The sequence below is a fragment of the Anas platyrhynchos genome, chromosome 8, assembly GCF_047663525.1.
Source record: "Anas platyrhynchos isolate ZD024472 breed Pekin duck chromosome 8, IASCAAS_PekinDuck_T2T, whole genome shotgun sequence".
Classification (NCBI taxonomy): Eukaryota; Metazoa; Chordata; class Aves; order Anseriformes; family Anatidae; genus Anas; species Anas platyrhynchos.
This window is the reverse complement of record NC_092594.1, coordinates 599,969-614,370: the sequence shown is the minus strand read 5'-3', so window position 1 is coordinate 614,370 and position 14,402 is coordinate 599,969. Positions and strand designations below refer to the sequence as shown.

Sequence of the window (14,402 nt, the reverse complement as noted above, 5' to 3'; positions counted from 1 at the left end):
TTTTTAAATTTTACTTGGTTTTCAGTGAAGATCCAGTAAGAACGCTGAAGTGATGCCCTGAAGCATTTGTGTCATACTAAAGTATTGAAAAAGGGTATTTCAGTGCCCAAAGTAAACTGGGGCTTCTCTGAGGATTTCCTGTTCATTTCTTAATAGGTCTCTTACGAATTGCAAGGATTTGAACTGGAAATTTATAATTGCTCAATCTGTAGGCAACTAGAAACACATTTTTAGAGTTATAGCTGGGTGTTGTTTCGACAGCTATTAAACTGCATTTCTGCAAACTGTTACCCATTGACTGAAGTTACTGGACTGAGAGTAACGTATCTGGGAGAAGACACGGGACACAGACAGCTCTGGACTGCTCTTCACTGGGTTTTGAATCACATTGCTCAGAAATGTTAAGGCAAGAGTTGACCATATATATTCAGCAATTCTTTATTTAGAGCATTCTTAAATCCTGTAGGTTAAATAATTCTATACGATTTTCATATTGACTAATGACTAATACTGTGGAAAACAGTGTCAATTAATTTCCAAAAAGATAATGAGATTTCCACACAATTTTGTGCTGTATTATAGTACTATGACTCAGTATTTCCAACAAAAATTGTGTATTACGGTAACCCTTGTTTGTACATAATATCCTTGTTATACACTCTCACAGTAGAGATGAATTAAATTATACTCTGAAGCAGTGTTAAAGTAATGCACTCTTCCTACAAACAAGTTCTGTTGGTCTCTGGGAAAAAGAAGGATTTTAGCAGCTAGTTGCGTAGTCTGCTGATGTGTGAAAATTGTGGATTTTTGAAATCTAGAAACATGGCTGTTCCAAAGATCAAACTGCAGAAGGTACGAATGCACTCAAAAACAGTTAACTTTTCAAATTTGCTTTTTTTTTTTTTTTTTATGTTAATGCTCCCAAAGATCCTATTATCGCAAGCAATGAACATAGACAACAGATGCTTTTTGCAACTGTCCTTAATGATACTACACATAGCTCCTGTTTGGGACTGGACCCACCAGTCTTCCTTTGAAACACTTCTTTTGGCAAAGTTCAAAGAATAGAAACCCACCAGGTGTAGGATATACAACCATTATAAAAATTAAAGACATAAATTTTATTGACTGCATTGAAAAATACCTATTTTCAGATCTGTTTAAATCTTCAAAAATCAAACTTAAAAAACAGCATCTAGACCTGCTGAGCTTGTTCCCTGTCTGGTGCAGCATTACATTACTCTAAAATGCTCACTTGGTTATACTGCTGTGGTTATTTGGATATAGCGATCAAATGATGGCCACCAAAATAACACTTACAAAAGAAATCCACTTTGTATACTATGAAGGTCATTTCAGAAAACTCCAGGCTTGCAGAAAAGCAGCACAGAGATGCCATCTAGCAGTAACTCTTAGAAATTTCCTAGTACTTAATAGATCATTCTTTCAAGATACTGCTTTTGCATGTAGGAGAAAGGAAAGATTTTATATTCCAAGTCTTTTTATATAGTTGGCTTCCTGCTGAATATCTAATCATCCTGCTGGAAATAAAACTTTACTGAAACACATTATAATGAATAGTTTCCTTGTATTTTTCAGTATAAATACAGAGCAAAATTAGAATCAAATTAACAGATGTGACATTTTAATAAGTGTCTTAAAATTGATATTCTACAATTAGCATTAAGAGTATTTAAAATTAATCATTAGTGAGTTGTCTTCCATTTGTTAAAGGCTAATTTCCAGAGCAGGTCAATATTCTACATCAAGCTTAGCAGAAAAAAAGACATAAAAATACAACATGGGCAATAAGTTACTGCAATTGAAATAAAATTTTAATGTGCCAGAAATTTAAGAATAAACTATACATATTTTTAGCATATATTACCATAAGATGGCAATACTTAAATACTTTACAATGAGTAGATAACACAGTAAGTTTAGCATAAAACCCCTGTCATAGTAAGAGTGCCTGTGGACAACAGTCTTTAAAGTCAGTGATAGCTAGTTCTAAATCAAAGCTTTTTTTTTCTTATTTTTTTTCTTGGAAATATTTAAAAGTAATAGATGAGTTACAGAAATTATTTCTTTATTACTTAGATATTATGCAGAACATTAATAGGAATGTACTGTGGCATGCTTTGAAACATCTGTCATGATTTATTTTCATTTGTGTGTGTCAAGGGCATCTAAAAAGTTGTGTCTAGTCATGAGCATGTTGCACAATTATTTGTAAAAGAAGGAAATAATCACCTCATTGTTTCCTAATACTAATTTCACGTAATATATTTGCTTCCAAACCTGCAGGGCAGAACATTGTTATTCCATTTAGCATAAAGTAAGCTAAATACCTGAGGATTGCTTCCATTTTTAAAGTGATTTCAATCATAACTTGTATTTATTTGCTGAAAACAAACAAACAAAACCAAACCCACAGACCTTGTAGTCATTTTGCATACATCATTTTTCACAGAAATACATCAACAAAACTCAACTATCATCTGTCATCTATATGTGGCACCTTTTCATATGCTTAAAGTGGAGCAGTATCTTAATCAAGGATCTGAATAACCATTTGTTCTCCTGTTTTAATTTCTGAAAACCCAATTTATCTCTGATAAAAAGCAGACTTGGATTAAGGGGCTCTTGTTTTTACATATTCTTAAGGACTTTAGAGCTTCTGGCTCATGACCTCTTCACGGAGTTAAAAGGGCCTGCAATGAACATTTTAATATCCCTGAAAATGTCACACACAGCAATGACTAAAAGGCCATTTTTCTGCCCTCTGCACAGTGTGCCACAGCACAAAGGACTAGAAGCAAAGTTTCAGAGATAATTTATGCAGTTCCATTCCAGTGGTGCATCCTGCTTTTCAGTGCTCGATGGTAACAGACACCTATGATGGAACATTTCTTCCCAGTGTTGTTATGGGGCATATCTCTGACACCTAAACTAAGCAAAATTCTGCCAGCTGAAGGTCATCCACTTCATTAGTGGTTTTACTCTTCTGTGGATAGACAGTGATACAAATTGTGTTTATCCTGTCTTCAGGCAGCCTCTTTGCCTGCAACAGATCTAAGTGTACCAGAAGACAGAGCAATGACTGGAAACCTGTGATTGCGATGTGGCCATGTGCTCGGGCTCACACAGCTGAGGAACTCCTGTTCCCCGCCTGATACGAGTCTCTGCAGAACACAGCGATAGCGATGCTGTCAAATAGCTGCTATTTAATATCAGATGGCTATAATTCATTATTAGCTAATGTTATTAATCATATATCATCTCCTTTTATGTTGTCACCGTATCTTATGATTACTGCAGCTGTAAATCTGTTTTTCACCGAATTGCTTATTAAGTTCTGTCTTTATATTTTCGTAGGAGGAATACCCTTTTCACGCTGTTGGAAATTCCGTGCGTATTTTATACGACTATGTCAATTATTTAAAAGGGAAAAGCAAACTGTCAGAAGAGCCAAATCCTGTCTCGCGGGGCTGCCTGGCACCCGAGCGGTGCCGCGGGGGGGACATTCACCCGCACAGCGGAGCGGGCTGCTGGGGGGCTGCCCGCAGTGCCCCGCGATCCTCTCCCTCTCCTCACTTTGCCGGGTAGGAGGCGGCACGGCACCAGGAGGCGGCTGGCAAGGTGTGAGCTCCCGCAGCGCCGCAGGCCCGCCGGGTTCAGCCCACCGCGGCGATTTCAGCGGCGCAGCGCGGTGCTGCTCCTCAGCCACCTCCTCCAGACCCGCACCGCCGCGGCTTCGGCACCTGCCCCGGGGGAGCCCCGGGGGAGCCCGGGGCCGCTCCTGCTGCCGCGATCCCCCCCGCCCCGGCCCGCCGAGCCCCGTCGGCCGCGGCACCCGGCCGGCTCCTACCTGGGCAGGGTGCAGGGCGGCCAGCAGGGACAGCAGCAGGAGCCTGGGGACGCTGCCGGGCGCCCGCATCCTGGCGCCGGGGCCGCCTCGCCTCGCCTCTCGCCTCGCCTCACGCCGCTCCCCCCGCGGGCACCGCGCCTCCCGCCGCAGCCCGAGTGGAAGCGGCGGCGGCAGCGGCAGCCGCCCGGGGGCCGCTCATTCCGCGGGCGAGCGAGGACGGCGCTGCCCGTGGTGCCGGAGCGGCTCCGCTGCCCTGCCCCGGCCCGCCTCCGGCCCGCCCCGGCCCGCCCCTCCGCCAAACTTCGGGCCCGGGAGGCGGTGGCAAGGATGCGACATCATGGCTGCCGCCCGTCCGCTGCCCGCCCGCCCTCAGGCGCCCCCTCGCGGGGCAGCTCCTGCGCGGAGGAGCTTGTGGCGGCTCCGTCCTGTAACAAAGCGCTGGTAAAATGGGTTACGGCTTTAATTAGTTGCCCTTACAGCGCTCGAGTTCACGACCCATAGTCAGCATAACCTTAGGTTTCATGCGTTAGTGGTTCTCAGACGGGCTGGGGCACGCCTGAGGTGCAGCTGGAGAGCAGCCGCCCGAGCCCGCGCTCCGCTTCACCCGGGGGCTGCCTGAGGTGGCTGCCAGAGCCCCAAGGGGCTGCAGAGCCCCGGTACCAAGCGGCCCCAGCGGGGTGCCCAGAGGCCTTGGGGTGTCCCCTTCCGTGCTTTCTCAAGGGCTTCTCTCCTACAACTGTTACTGGTATTCGTTAATTTTAAATACCTGTTTTATATGCATACAATACTGAGTTCCTTTTTTTTTTTTTTTTTTTTTTAATCTGATAATCTGATTTGGCCAGAGAACTTAAGCCTAGCTGGTCATCAGAAAAAGCGAGTCTTCCTGCTCGCTTCATCCTAGTAGTTGATGACCAGGAAACATTTCTTCATTCTCTCCGCACAGCTCTATCCTATAGCAGCAATTCTAAATGCTGTTGTGAACTTAACAGTATTTGCTGTTCTGTTTGAAAGAGCCCCGGGTCCTGGATGCGGTGTAAGATTTACTAGCTTTTATTAAAACACATACAGCAGTTCCAGTATTCAGTGGTAGCAGACATCCTTCTCTTCACCAAAACCAACCTGAGGGTAATTTAAGTACTCACAGAGAGGAAATAAACTTGGAACTGATGAAAAGATGTCATCTCATGAAAAGATGTCATCTTTTCTGAGGGATTGGCACATTTTTACTACTTGGGGCTGATTGAAAAGGAAAAGTTTCCATATTTTCCTATTACAGTGTGATTGGAGCACCATTCCTCTCTCTTTAGGAACCTGCAGGAGGCTTCCTTTTCATCTTCCCATGAAAGTAGAGGAAGAAACAGCTGCTAACTGGGGACTGAGCTCCTGTGTGCAGGCAGTAGAAACAGTAAGTAGGTAGAGGATTATTTGTCTGCGTCCCCATTGTTTTGGTTTGATTTGGTTTTATGGGTTGGGGTCGTAGGAAGTGAAACGAAAAGAAGCTCCTTTTGTATCAGGCTTGGTATTAGGATTAAAGAGGAGAGAAGGGAATTGATTCAGGGAAACTAATAAGACAGACCAGTCGCTTCTGTTGTGAGATACAAATAAGTTTTCCAGTTTTGCATGGCAAAATGTATCAGCTTTACTGTTGGCATGTGTTTGTTGTTTTTGGTTGGTTGGTTGGTTTGGTTTGGTTTTGGTCTTGATTAGATGTTAACTTTTCTGGGGTCTACATTTTCCCTTTGTACTTTTTCAGCAGCTACCACAGAAAAGCTAATGCTGTCATGGATTTTCAGGTGCTGTGTAATCTTAACAAAGAAAATAGGATCAAAAATATTCTTAAAGAAAGAAGAAAAACATCACAATAAAAAACAAAATAGCAGTGCAAAATATTATTTAAGGATGTTTTTAGGTACAGTATGTTGGTGAGTTCTCAAGCCCAGGAGAGTGTTTTGGTTAAGTGCTCATTAGAATGAGTATGAAAATGGCACTGTTTTCTAACCTGTTTCCAAATCTACAAGATTGGTGTCTTATGTCTTCAGGAGTTCTGCTGAAAGATACATGTAACAGAATCTGTTCTGCCCACATGCTATCTGAAAGGATTGTATATCAGTGGCATAATAATTGGATCAAGGATGCCAGTTTTCCCTACAGTGATTTATTATCTTTCTGCGTTCTGAATTTTTTACAGGATAAAAATAATCAGGTTTGCTTTTGTGAGTGAATCAAAATGTATGTTTTATGGTTATATCTTTTTCAAAGATATGGTCTTAAATTTCTATGTAAGGTAGATCTGCAAAGTGTGGATCAAAATAATAATAAACTGCAGAATTTATGAATGAGTTTCTATTGAAATTCTATGAATTTACAATGGAAAGAGAATACCCTCTGATACATACCCTATTTTAGAGTTTCCATCTATAAAGAAAGTACAAAAAGATACAGAAAGGAGACTGGTTTCAGCCATTTCTATTCTCTATGAAATAAGGATAAGAGCCGATCAAGGGGATAGCTGCGTATATGTGGCTTCAAGCAAAGGTAAAGTAACAGTACCAAAACACCAAAACTCTGACAGTTCTCCAAAGGATGAAGTGAATGGTGTTTTCAAAATAGCCCATTTCTTACAAAAACAAAACAAAACAAAGAAAAAACACACATAGATTCTAAAACCACAAAGGTAGATATAAAGGTATTTAGAATTTTACTAGAATATGTCAGTGACTAGTTCTTTAATTTTCCCTTCTCTTTCTTCCTCTACACTTTATCACTTTACACTCTTCTTTTCCTTCCTTCCTTCCTCCCTTCCTTCTTTTTTTTTTTTTTTTTATTGTAGATGAAATTGGCAAAACGTATGAACTATTAATCATGGCATGCAAACTTTCTGAGGAGCTTCAGAAAAGCTCTATGTTTGCCCACTTCCTCATGCTGCTTGGAACATCTGTCTATGAAATCAGTAAAATATTGAAGAGTACAAGTTAAAAATAAAACAAAAGCTTCCCAAGGCCCCCGAAAAAAAGTGAGACATCAGATCTCCTGAACTCTTCAGATACTTTTCACCTGTTATAGAAACTAATTTGTTTGGTACATGCAAAAGCACCAAAATGTGTTTTAAAAGAATACATAAGGATGACATAAAGAGACCCCATTCTATTCTGTTTGATTTTAATGGTTCATTACAGAGAAAAAGAAACTACCTAATAGACTAACTCGTCCATCCTCCTGCAACCTGACAAGTAATTTCTGAGTCAGAAAAGACTGCAATCAGACTAATGAAAATTACTGACAATTGCTACCTGTAATTGAGTAATAATTGAGTTTGTTAAAACATATCTGAAAAATTAAACAAAATTCAAGCTAATATGAGAAGGTTTTGTTTTTGCTGTGTCTCCTATAGTGGCAAGGGAATACCTCATTCTGAGCATTTCCTTCTAACAAAGCTTTTACTCATATCCTTAAAACCTATCAAATTCTATCTGTATGGCATTTCTTCTTGAATTCTTTGTATGGAGACAGTTGGCAGTCAGGGTAAAATACTCAGTCTTGAGAAAGAAGAAAAAGAGATATCAAAAGCTTTCCTGCAGGCATCAATGACGGCGTATTAGCAAATTGGTGGCAAGCTGAATACAGCTTGTCTAGACAGTGAAGGATATTCTCAGTGTGTGGCTAGAGTTATAACAACTTCTTTTTGACACCGTATTGCAAGAAGCATTGCTAGCACTTGGAATAAAGACAGATACTTGTTCACTTGGGTACACTGGAAACTGAAGTTGATAAATTGGAGGTAGGTACTGAATTATATATAAATATGTTCCAAGTTCTGCAATCTGAATTTGACAGCTCAAAAGTACTGACTGGAACTATGATAAAAGACGGCATATATACACATACCTAGAAAGATACTACTAAAATTATTTATGGCAGGTCATGTCTGAAAGCTGGTTTTAATTGCAGTGCTATCAAAGGTTTTTCTAGAAAAGAAAATATTTTATAAAATCTGTCTATCTTACACTCTCACTGATTATTTTGTGGGTGTTGAATATTCCACCAATTCAGGAAGGTAGTCCAAAATTGGAATTTGAGGCATTCTCTATGTTTATGATAAGGATGAAGAATTTAGGAAATTGGGAAGAGAGGGGTTAAATACTGACCCTGTTGACTTTAATGAAGGTGAAATGTCCTTGGAGAGCATTATTACATCTCACATTAAAGAAAAGATTTTGATTCGAAGAGCTGAAAATGAGATAAAAATGAAAACAAAAACTACTATCGATGCAGAAGCTGAACTTCTGTGATAGGTGACTACATTTGTAATAAACATTAGAGACACAGATTGCTTAAAGTGTTGTAAACTTGGGTGAGTAGAGGATTCAGTAAAGCACTAATTCATTGAGTTTAGTGAAGAGTACATAGATGTTAAATGAAATAGAGAGACATTGTAGGTCTCTGGACAGAATTCTGGACTACTGTAAATCATTAAATTTGCCTGTGTAGATTTTACCATCATATATATATATGTATGTATGTATTATGTATTGACCAGCTCATAATTATTTAAAAGCACACATACTTAGAAGAAATATTCAGTCATAATTATAAATTATAATGCAAACATTCAGATGAATTTTGTGTTCTGATCTGTTTTCAGGTTATGTGTGTTATCTTCATACCTGTTATATTTCCCCCAAAAGAAGAGTCAGTGCATCTAGTGTCCTATGTATCTCTTCAGTGCAGAGATTTCTGCTGGACTGGAGAAAGAATAGTTTGAACAGGACTTGCCACAAAGACAAATGAGCTTAAGATTTTTTTTTTTTTTTTTTTCTGTAAGACAGTAAGCCATTGCTTTGATTTTTAATCAGTTTCTGTTTTAAAAAGAATATAGCAGTACAGAACTCTCTGCGGTACTATTGCAGTATTTGTGGTTCTGTCCCATATAGCCAAGGATGCTTGTTATAGCTGATGACATAAACTCAGGTACTGTAAGGTACTCTAATGATAATTTTTTAGTTGACATGTATTAGATATTTTAATTCCAGCTGAATGCTAGAATGTAACTGATCTAGAAAAAAATCATTGTGTAAGCTGATGCTTAACAGGCATTCCCCTGGTGCTTCTGTAGAGCTTGATTTTGAATACTGATGTAGGAAAGGTATATATTGGTGTTCTTTTTGAGATCAGTTTAAGAAGGAAGACAGCTTTTTAAAGATAAATGTGAGGAAAAGAATTAAGAGAAATATTTAAAAAAAGGTCTTTCAGTTTACTTCGTACAACATTTGTCAGGTTCTAGTGCAAGTCTCTCTGTAAAGTGAGTTGATATGTCTCCTGGCAGTTATCAAATGGTATCTACTATTCTTCATCTGTGAGGTTATCCAGGTGATACACTTTGTTGTGAATGAAGACATCTGCAAACTGGTGCCAGGCAAGTCTCAAGGCAGTGTTTGCTGTGCTCACTGACAGATGTACTGGGTTGTCTGAACAGCTCAGCAAATTCAGCGTCCCACAATGTACGGTGTTATTTGTTTTCTGTTTTCTTATTACAATACAAAATTTAGGAAACCATAACTTTTACTTTTTTGTTTGTTTGTTTGTTTGTTTCATTCATCCAGTGTTACCCCAAATACATCTTTACTGTTGGCTCTAGTTTTGTTTTGATTTTACTCCTACCCAGTTTCACAGCAGGAACAGAGGAACAAATTAAATGATTCTATTCATTTCAATGAATATATTCTGAGTATATTTTTATGGATCAATATAATATGTGCTATATAGCTTTAAACAGTTTTACCTACATACAGTTTTATGTATAAATAGTTTGGGGCCATTTTGAGGTATAATATTATTTACAGGAATAGTAGGGTACAAATCACTCAGTTTTCTAATCTGATGTGGTTTTGTTGAAAATCAAAAAGAAAAAAGATTATGGAAATAAAAAAAAAAATGGTGATAAGAGATATCTAATTTTTTTCTTGAAAAAATGGTAGCCTGTAAAAATGGTAACAAGTTTTCTCATAATTACTTTTTTTTTTAAGTCAAGCCAGAGGACAGCTTTTTAAATCAGGGTGACACTGAAGCTTGACAAGTGAGGTGTATAAACTATGAACCCTGAACATCTGCACTGCATGAGTGTTCCCGTAAATCTCATGAGCTTTTTGAATATACCCTAGCTCTTGCTGTTAAGCTGTGGGCTCAAAACCAAAGTTTTAATGAATACTCTAAGATAGTTTCCTTTTCCATTTTAAACATGTAGGTCAAAAAATCCTAAGATACTACCAGTTCTCTTTCAGAACCAGAAGACTGTCTTTATTTGACTTGTTAAATAAGCTGTGAATGAGGGGTTTGGTAGCATATTTCTTGGAAGGCTCTACACTACTTGTCTTCCAGAGTAGTACAAATCCCTGGCTGTCATATTCAGCAGATGGCAGCATGCATGTTAGTCGGCTGGGTATCTGCTCGTATCTTTAAGCTGCCATGCCATATTGACTAGCAAAGTAATTAATTTGTCAGTGTCTTTGAGGTCAATCGCACTGGAAGCTTCCTGTCTGTTAATGTAAAAATATCATCTTTACCCTGAGGGGGCACTGTCACAGCAGGTAGGAATTAATTGTGGAATTATATCAGTTTATTCCTAGGGTAGAACTGTACTGGGAGAAGGAAAACATATCAAACCACAGGAGTGCAATTCAGGACTGCAGCATTTAAAACATTAAAACAAGGGTTTCATGTTTGCACTTGTGCATATCAGAATCAGGGCCTGAGGATTATGCAAAGCTCATGCAAAGCCATGCAAAATACATATGTCGTGACCAAACAAATGTCTGTGTGGGACTTTTTAAGAGCAATGCCTGTGTGCTTTGAATTCGGCCAGGTTTTTTGTGTCCTGCCAGATCAAGTGTGGTGTAGTTGCCATACTGTCAACCCCTGAATAAGATCAACGAAAGCATATGATAACTGTTTAAGACAAACTGCCAGGTAAAACAAACAAACAAACTTGTCTTTCTGATACAGACAGGGCATTGAGAGGCTTTGCATATTAGTGTTCATAGCCTTGCAGAGACAGGAATAATGAGATACTGAACAGAAAATCTGGAACAACATGTGAATTTTTCAGCTACGGTGAATTTTGGACAGTGGCCAGTGCAATGTGGGCATTTTATCACTTAAATATCCTTTTTGTAAATAGCACCATTTCTAGCCTCAGTATTTGCAATCATTATTAAAAATGAATCTTAGAAATGGGAGACATAATGTTGTTTTTTTTTTTTTTTTTAACATAAATTTTTCATCTGTCAGTAACCTCATAGAAGTTTTGTGAAGAAAAGGCAATGGGGAGTTATGAATCTCTCTCTGTAAGTTACTGCATTGCAGCTATTGCTATAGAATAAATATTTACATTTAAAGAGAACAAGCTGAAACTTGGAATTTCAATTTCATAGGGAATTGACATTTGTTTCTTCCTGAAATAATCAAAATATATACAAAACATTTCATTCAAAAGTACATTTCAACAAACAGGTACAATTTTGTACTATTACTGAGTTTGGGAAGTTGTTTTACAAGTAGCTCTTATGGACTTTCTATTACTATGCACTTCCTTTTAATTCCTTAAATTTTTAATGAAGTTTTTAATTCTAATAATGCTTTTCATATATATATTACATATTATTTTCCCAGCCAATTGATTTCTGTAGTTAATATGGAGCGTGAGCTTAGCTGAATTTTCTGTAAAAGTCAAGAGCAAACTATTATGGTATCTTTGACAGCATTTAGTTTATACAAGGGAAAAATCAGTGTTCCTGTTTTTATACAAGTGTAATAGTTTCTTAACCAATTAAAGAATACTGGAGGGGAAGGAAAGCTTTATTTAAATAATAGCTTCAATTTTCCTTATACTTAAAAGCAAATATTTGCTTTCTCATGTTTGAGCCTGTTACAAAATAAATGCTACAGTTCAGAATATTAATGTAGCATTAGAAGAATAACATGAAGAAAAAAAAAACAACAAACAACAATTGCCTATAGACTAGGAATTGCTTAAGTCTGTTCACAGTTTTGGTTAAATCATTTGGCTAAAAAAAAAACCCACAACAAAACAAACAACAGTGTGGACCACTGCAAGCTTTCAGTTAGATTCTGTTAATACCTGTCCCTCAGAAATGCTGAGATGCTTACAATCAATAGGTTCTTGGCACTGATCAGTATTACTGAATATTTTGCTTATAAACCCCATTGTAATGGAAATTCTGTTTACATTATACAAATGGTTAAAACTGTCCTAATTCTTATAGTCAGTTTTTGTGCATAGACATTTGATACTTATACGCAATTAAGCTTAATAGGGAAAGAGGAAAAATTCCTGATTGGGCAGAACTGTGAGTTGAGTCAGGAAGAGAATGATAAAAGGCTATAAATTTATAATGTCCTAAAATTCTGTAAGTGAATTAGTTATTTGGAAAGTTACTGAAGTACCTGATGTGTTAATAGAATATTTTCTATGTGTATATATTATTTATTAAATATCTCAGTGCTATATATTACAGAGGAGACACACAATGGTTACAGAGAAATAAACTTCTAATAAGTATGACAAAGGTTAAGATAACCCTGAATCTTTAGTTGAGAAGATGCTGTTCCCATCTGCCAAGGAACATAGGACTTATGCTATTAAGGTATAAGGCTTATGCTTAATAGAACACAAAATACTTATAAATTATTGTCCAGAGAAAAAGTGATGCTTTTTAAAGAAAAAATTTATAACTATATAAGTATTCTAACTATATTAGAATGTAGTATTCAGTTGCATTTAAACACTTTTGAATTATGATTCAGATAGTGGAGTAACAGTACTTTTGAAACAGTAGCCTGACTGGGCTAGAACATATTTTTTTTTTCTTAGTTAGATGCTGTAAGAATGTGGTTAGGTATATTCTGAAACATAATTTCACAAAAAAAAAGTCTTCACCTAGATGAAATTGGTGGGCATTCTACGTATTTTAATTGTTTGAAAACAATGAAGTAGAGGCTCTTGATTTTATTATTCAGTCTTCTAAACTGAGAAGATGTTTTGTCTACATAGATTTAGAAAATTAATTATTTGAAACATTATTCTAAAAACTAAAACTACTTGAGACTACCCTCTTTCAATAAAAGCTCTGCAGATATCATGCTAAAAGTTTTATAATAGTCTTTCTTTTTTTCCCAAAGTGTTAAATTGTAGCTTTTGAAAACATACTCAGGATTTTAATGCAGCTTGAATATTAAGTTCATTGAGACTTGACTAAAACAAGAAGGTCAAAACAGGATCAAAGACACATATAAGATAAAAATCAGGTATAAGCAGTGTAGGTGCTTTCTCAAGAAGTTCTGCATAGGACAACAAAGATTAGTAAAGATGTCATAGCTATCCAGGCTAGCAAGGGGAGATATTAGAAGCACTTATGTAACATTTTGCTGTTAATATTTCAGTAGACTTCAGATTATAGACTCGGGCTGATTGAACACTTTCTATAAAAATTATTGTTTTGTGTGTATATATATGTATAACTTATGTACACACATAAAAGACCAAATGAAACAGTTTTCATAGTTTTGGTAAAGGACTTTCAACCTTTGTTAGGAAAAATATTGTTTGTTTGGTAATTAAGAGCACATCACATAGAAGGAAATTTTTCCTGATATTTTCTGACCTGGTCACTTAAAGATATTTTTTTTTCTTTAAAAAAAAAAAAAAAACAAAAAAACACACCTTTGAATAGAAATGTAGAAGATGTTTACACTGCAGATACTTATTAATTTTATATGTAGCAGTGGTAGTAGCAGTATTTATATGTGTAGTGTTAGACATTGGAACGGGCTGCCCAGGGAAGTGGTGGAGTCACCATCCGTGGAGGTCTTTAAAAGACGTTTAGATGTAGAGCTTGGTGATATGGTTTAGTGGAGGACTTGTTAGTGTTAGGTCAGAGGCTGGACTCGATGATCTTGAGATCTCTTCCAACCTAGAAATTCTGTGATTCTGGAAGTAGAATTAAGGTACGAGAAGGGGTGGGACTGTGAATGGTATAAAAAGAGGGAATGTGACTGAAGCAAAAGGTTTGAGTGATAAAAAAAAATCTGAGCCATAGTCAGAATAGTGTAAAGAATTGTGTACTGTTAGGGTACAAAAGCTGTTCAAGATGTCTTGGAGAAAGAAGCAGTTGCTCTGCATGAACACACATCCCCTGTATTACTATCGTAAAATAGCCTCAGAAAATACATGCAAGCTAAACTGTCAAAGATGTAGCCTCAGGTGTAGGTTTACTTAAATCTTGCTTTTTACCTGTGGTGCCAAGCTGATAAGTGCATAAGCCTCCCCATTTTTAATTGGTTTACATAATAGCTAATGCACTCTTGTCTTCTGGATTCTTTCCTAGGCTAACAGGCTCAGACTAACAGTTATAAAGTTAGTAAATTGGGAACAATGGGACTGAGTCTAACCATTTGCAAGAAGTTGAGGATAGTTTTTAGCAAGTGAGAAACAGTGCTATGCACAGATCCTGGGCAT

General features: G+C 37.5%; 1 protein-coding gene and 1 long non-coding RNA gene across 2 annotated transcripts in view; one reads left to right on the top strand and one right to left on the bottom strand.

Moving 5' to 3' along the window:
- LOC140003101 (noelin-3-like) overlaps positions 1 to 4,103 on the bottom strand; it is a 47,915-nt gene extending 43,812 nt beyond the window's left edge. The window contains exon 1 of the mRNA XM_072041910.1: positions 3,872 to 4,103. Within this exon, the coding sequence (XP_071898011.1) occupies positions 3,872 to 3,940 (69 nt within the window). The 5' untranslated portion in view covers positions 3,941 to 4,103. The remainder of the gene's footprint in view (positions 1 to 3,871) is intronic.
- Positions 4,104 to 4,179: 76 nt separating this feature from the next.
- On the top strand, positions 4,180 to 9,576 carry LOC140003102 (uncharacterized). Its single transcript, XR_011811082.1, has 3 exons — positions 4,180 to 4,312; positions 5,179 to 5,276; positions 8,514 to 9,576. It is a non-coding gene; the product is annotated as an uncharacterized lncRNA (long non-coding RNA).
- The last annotated feature ends 4,826 nt before the right edge of the window (positions 9,577 to 14,402 follow it).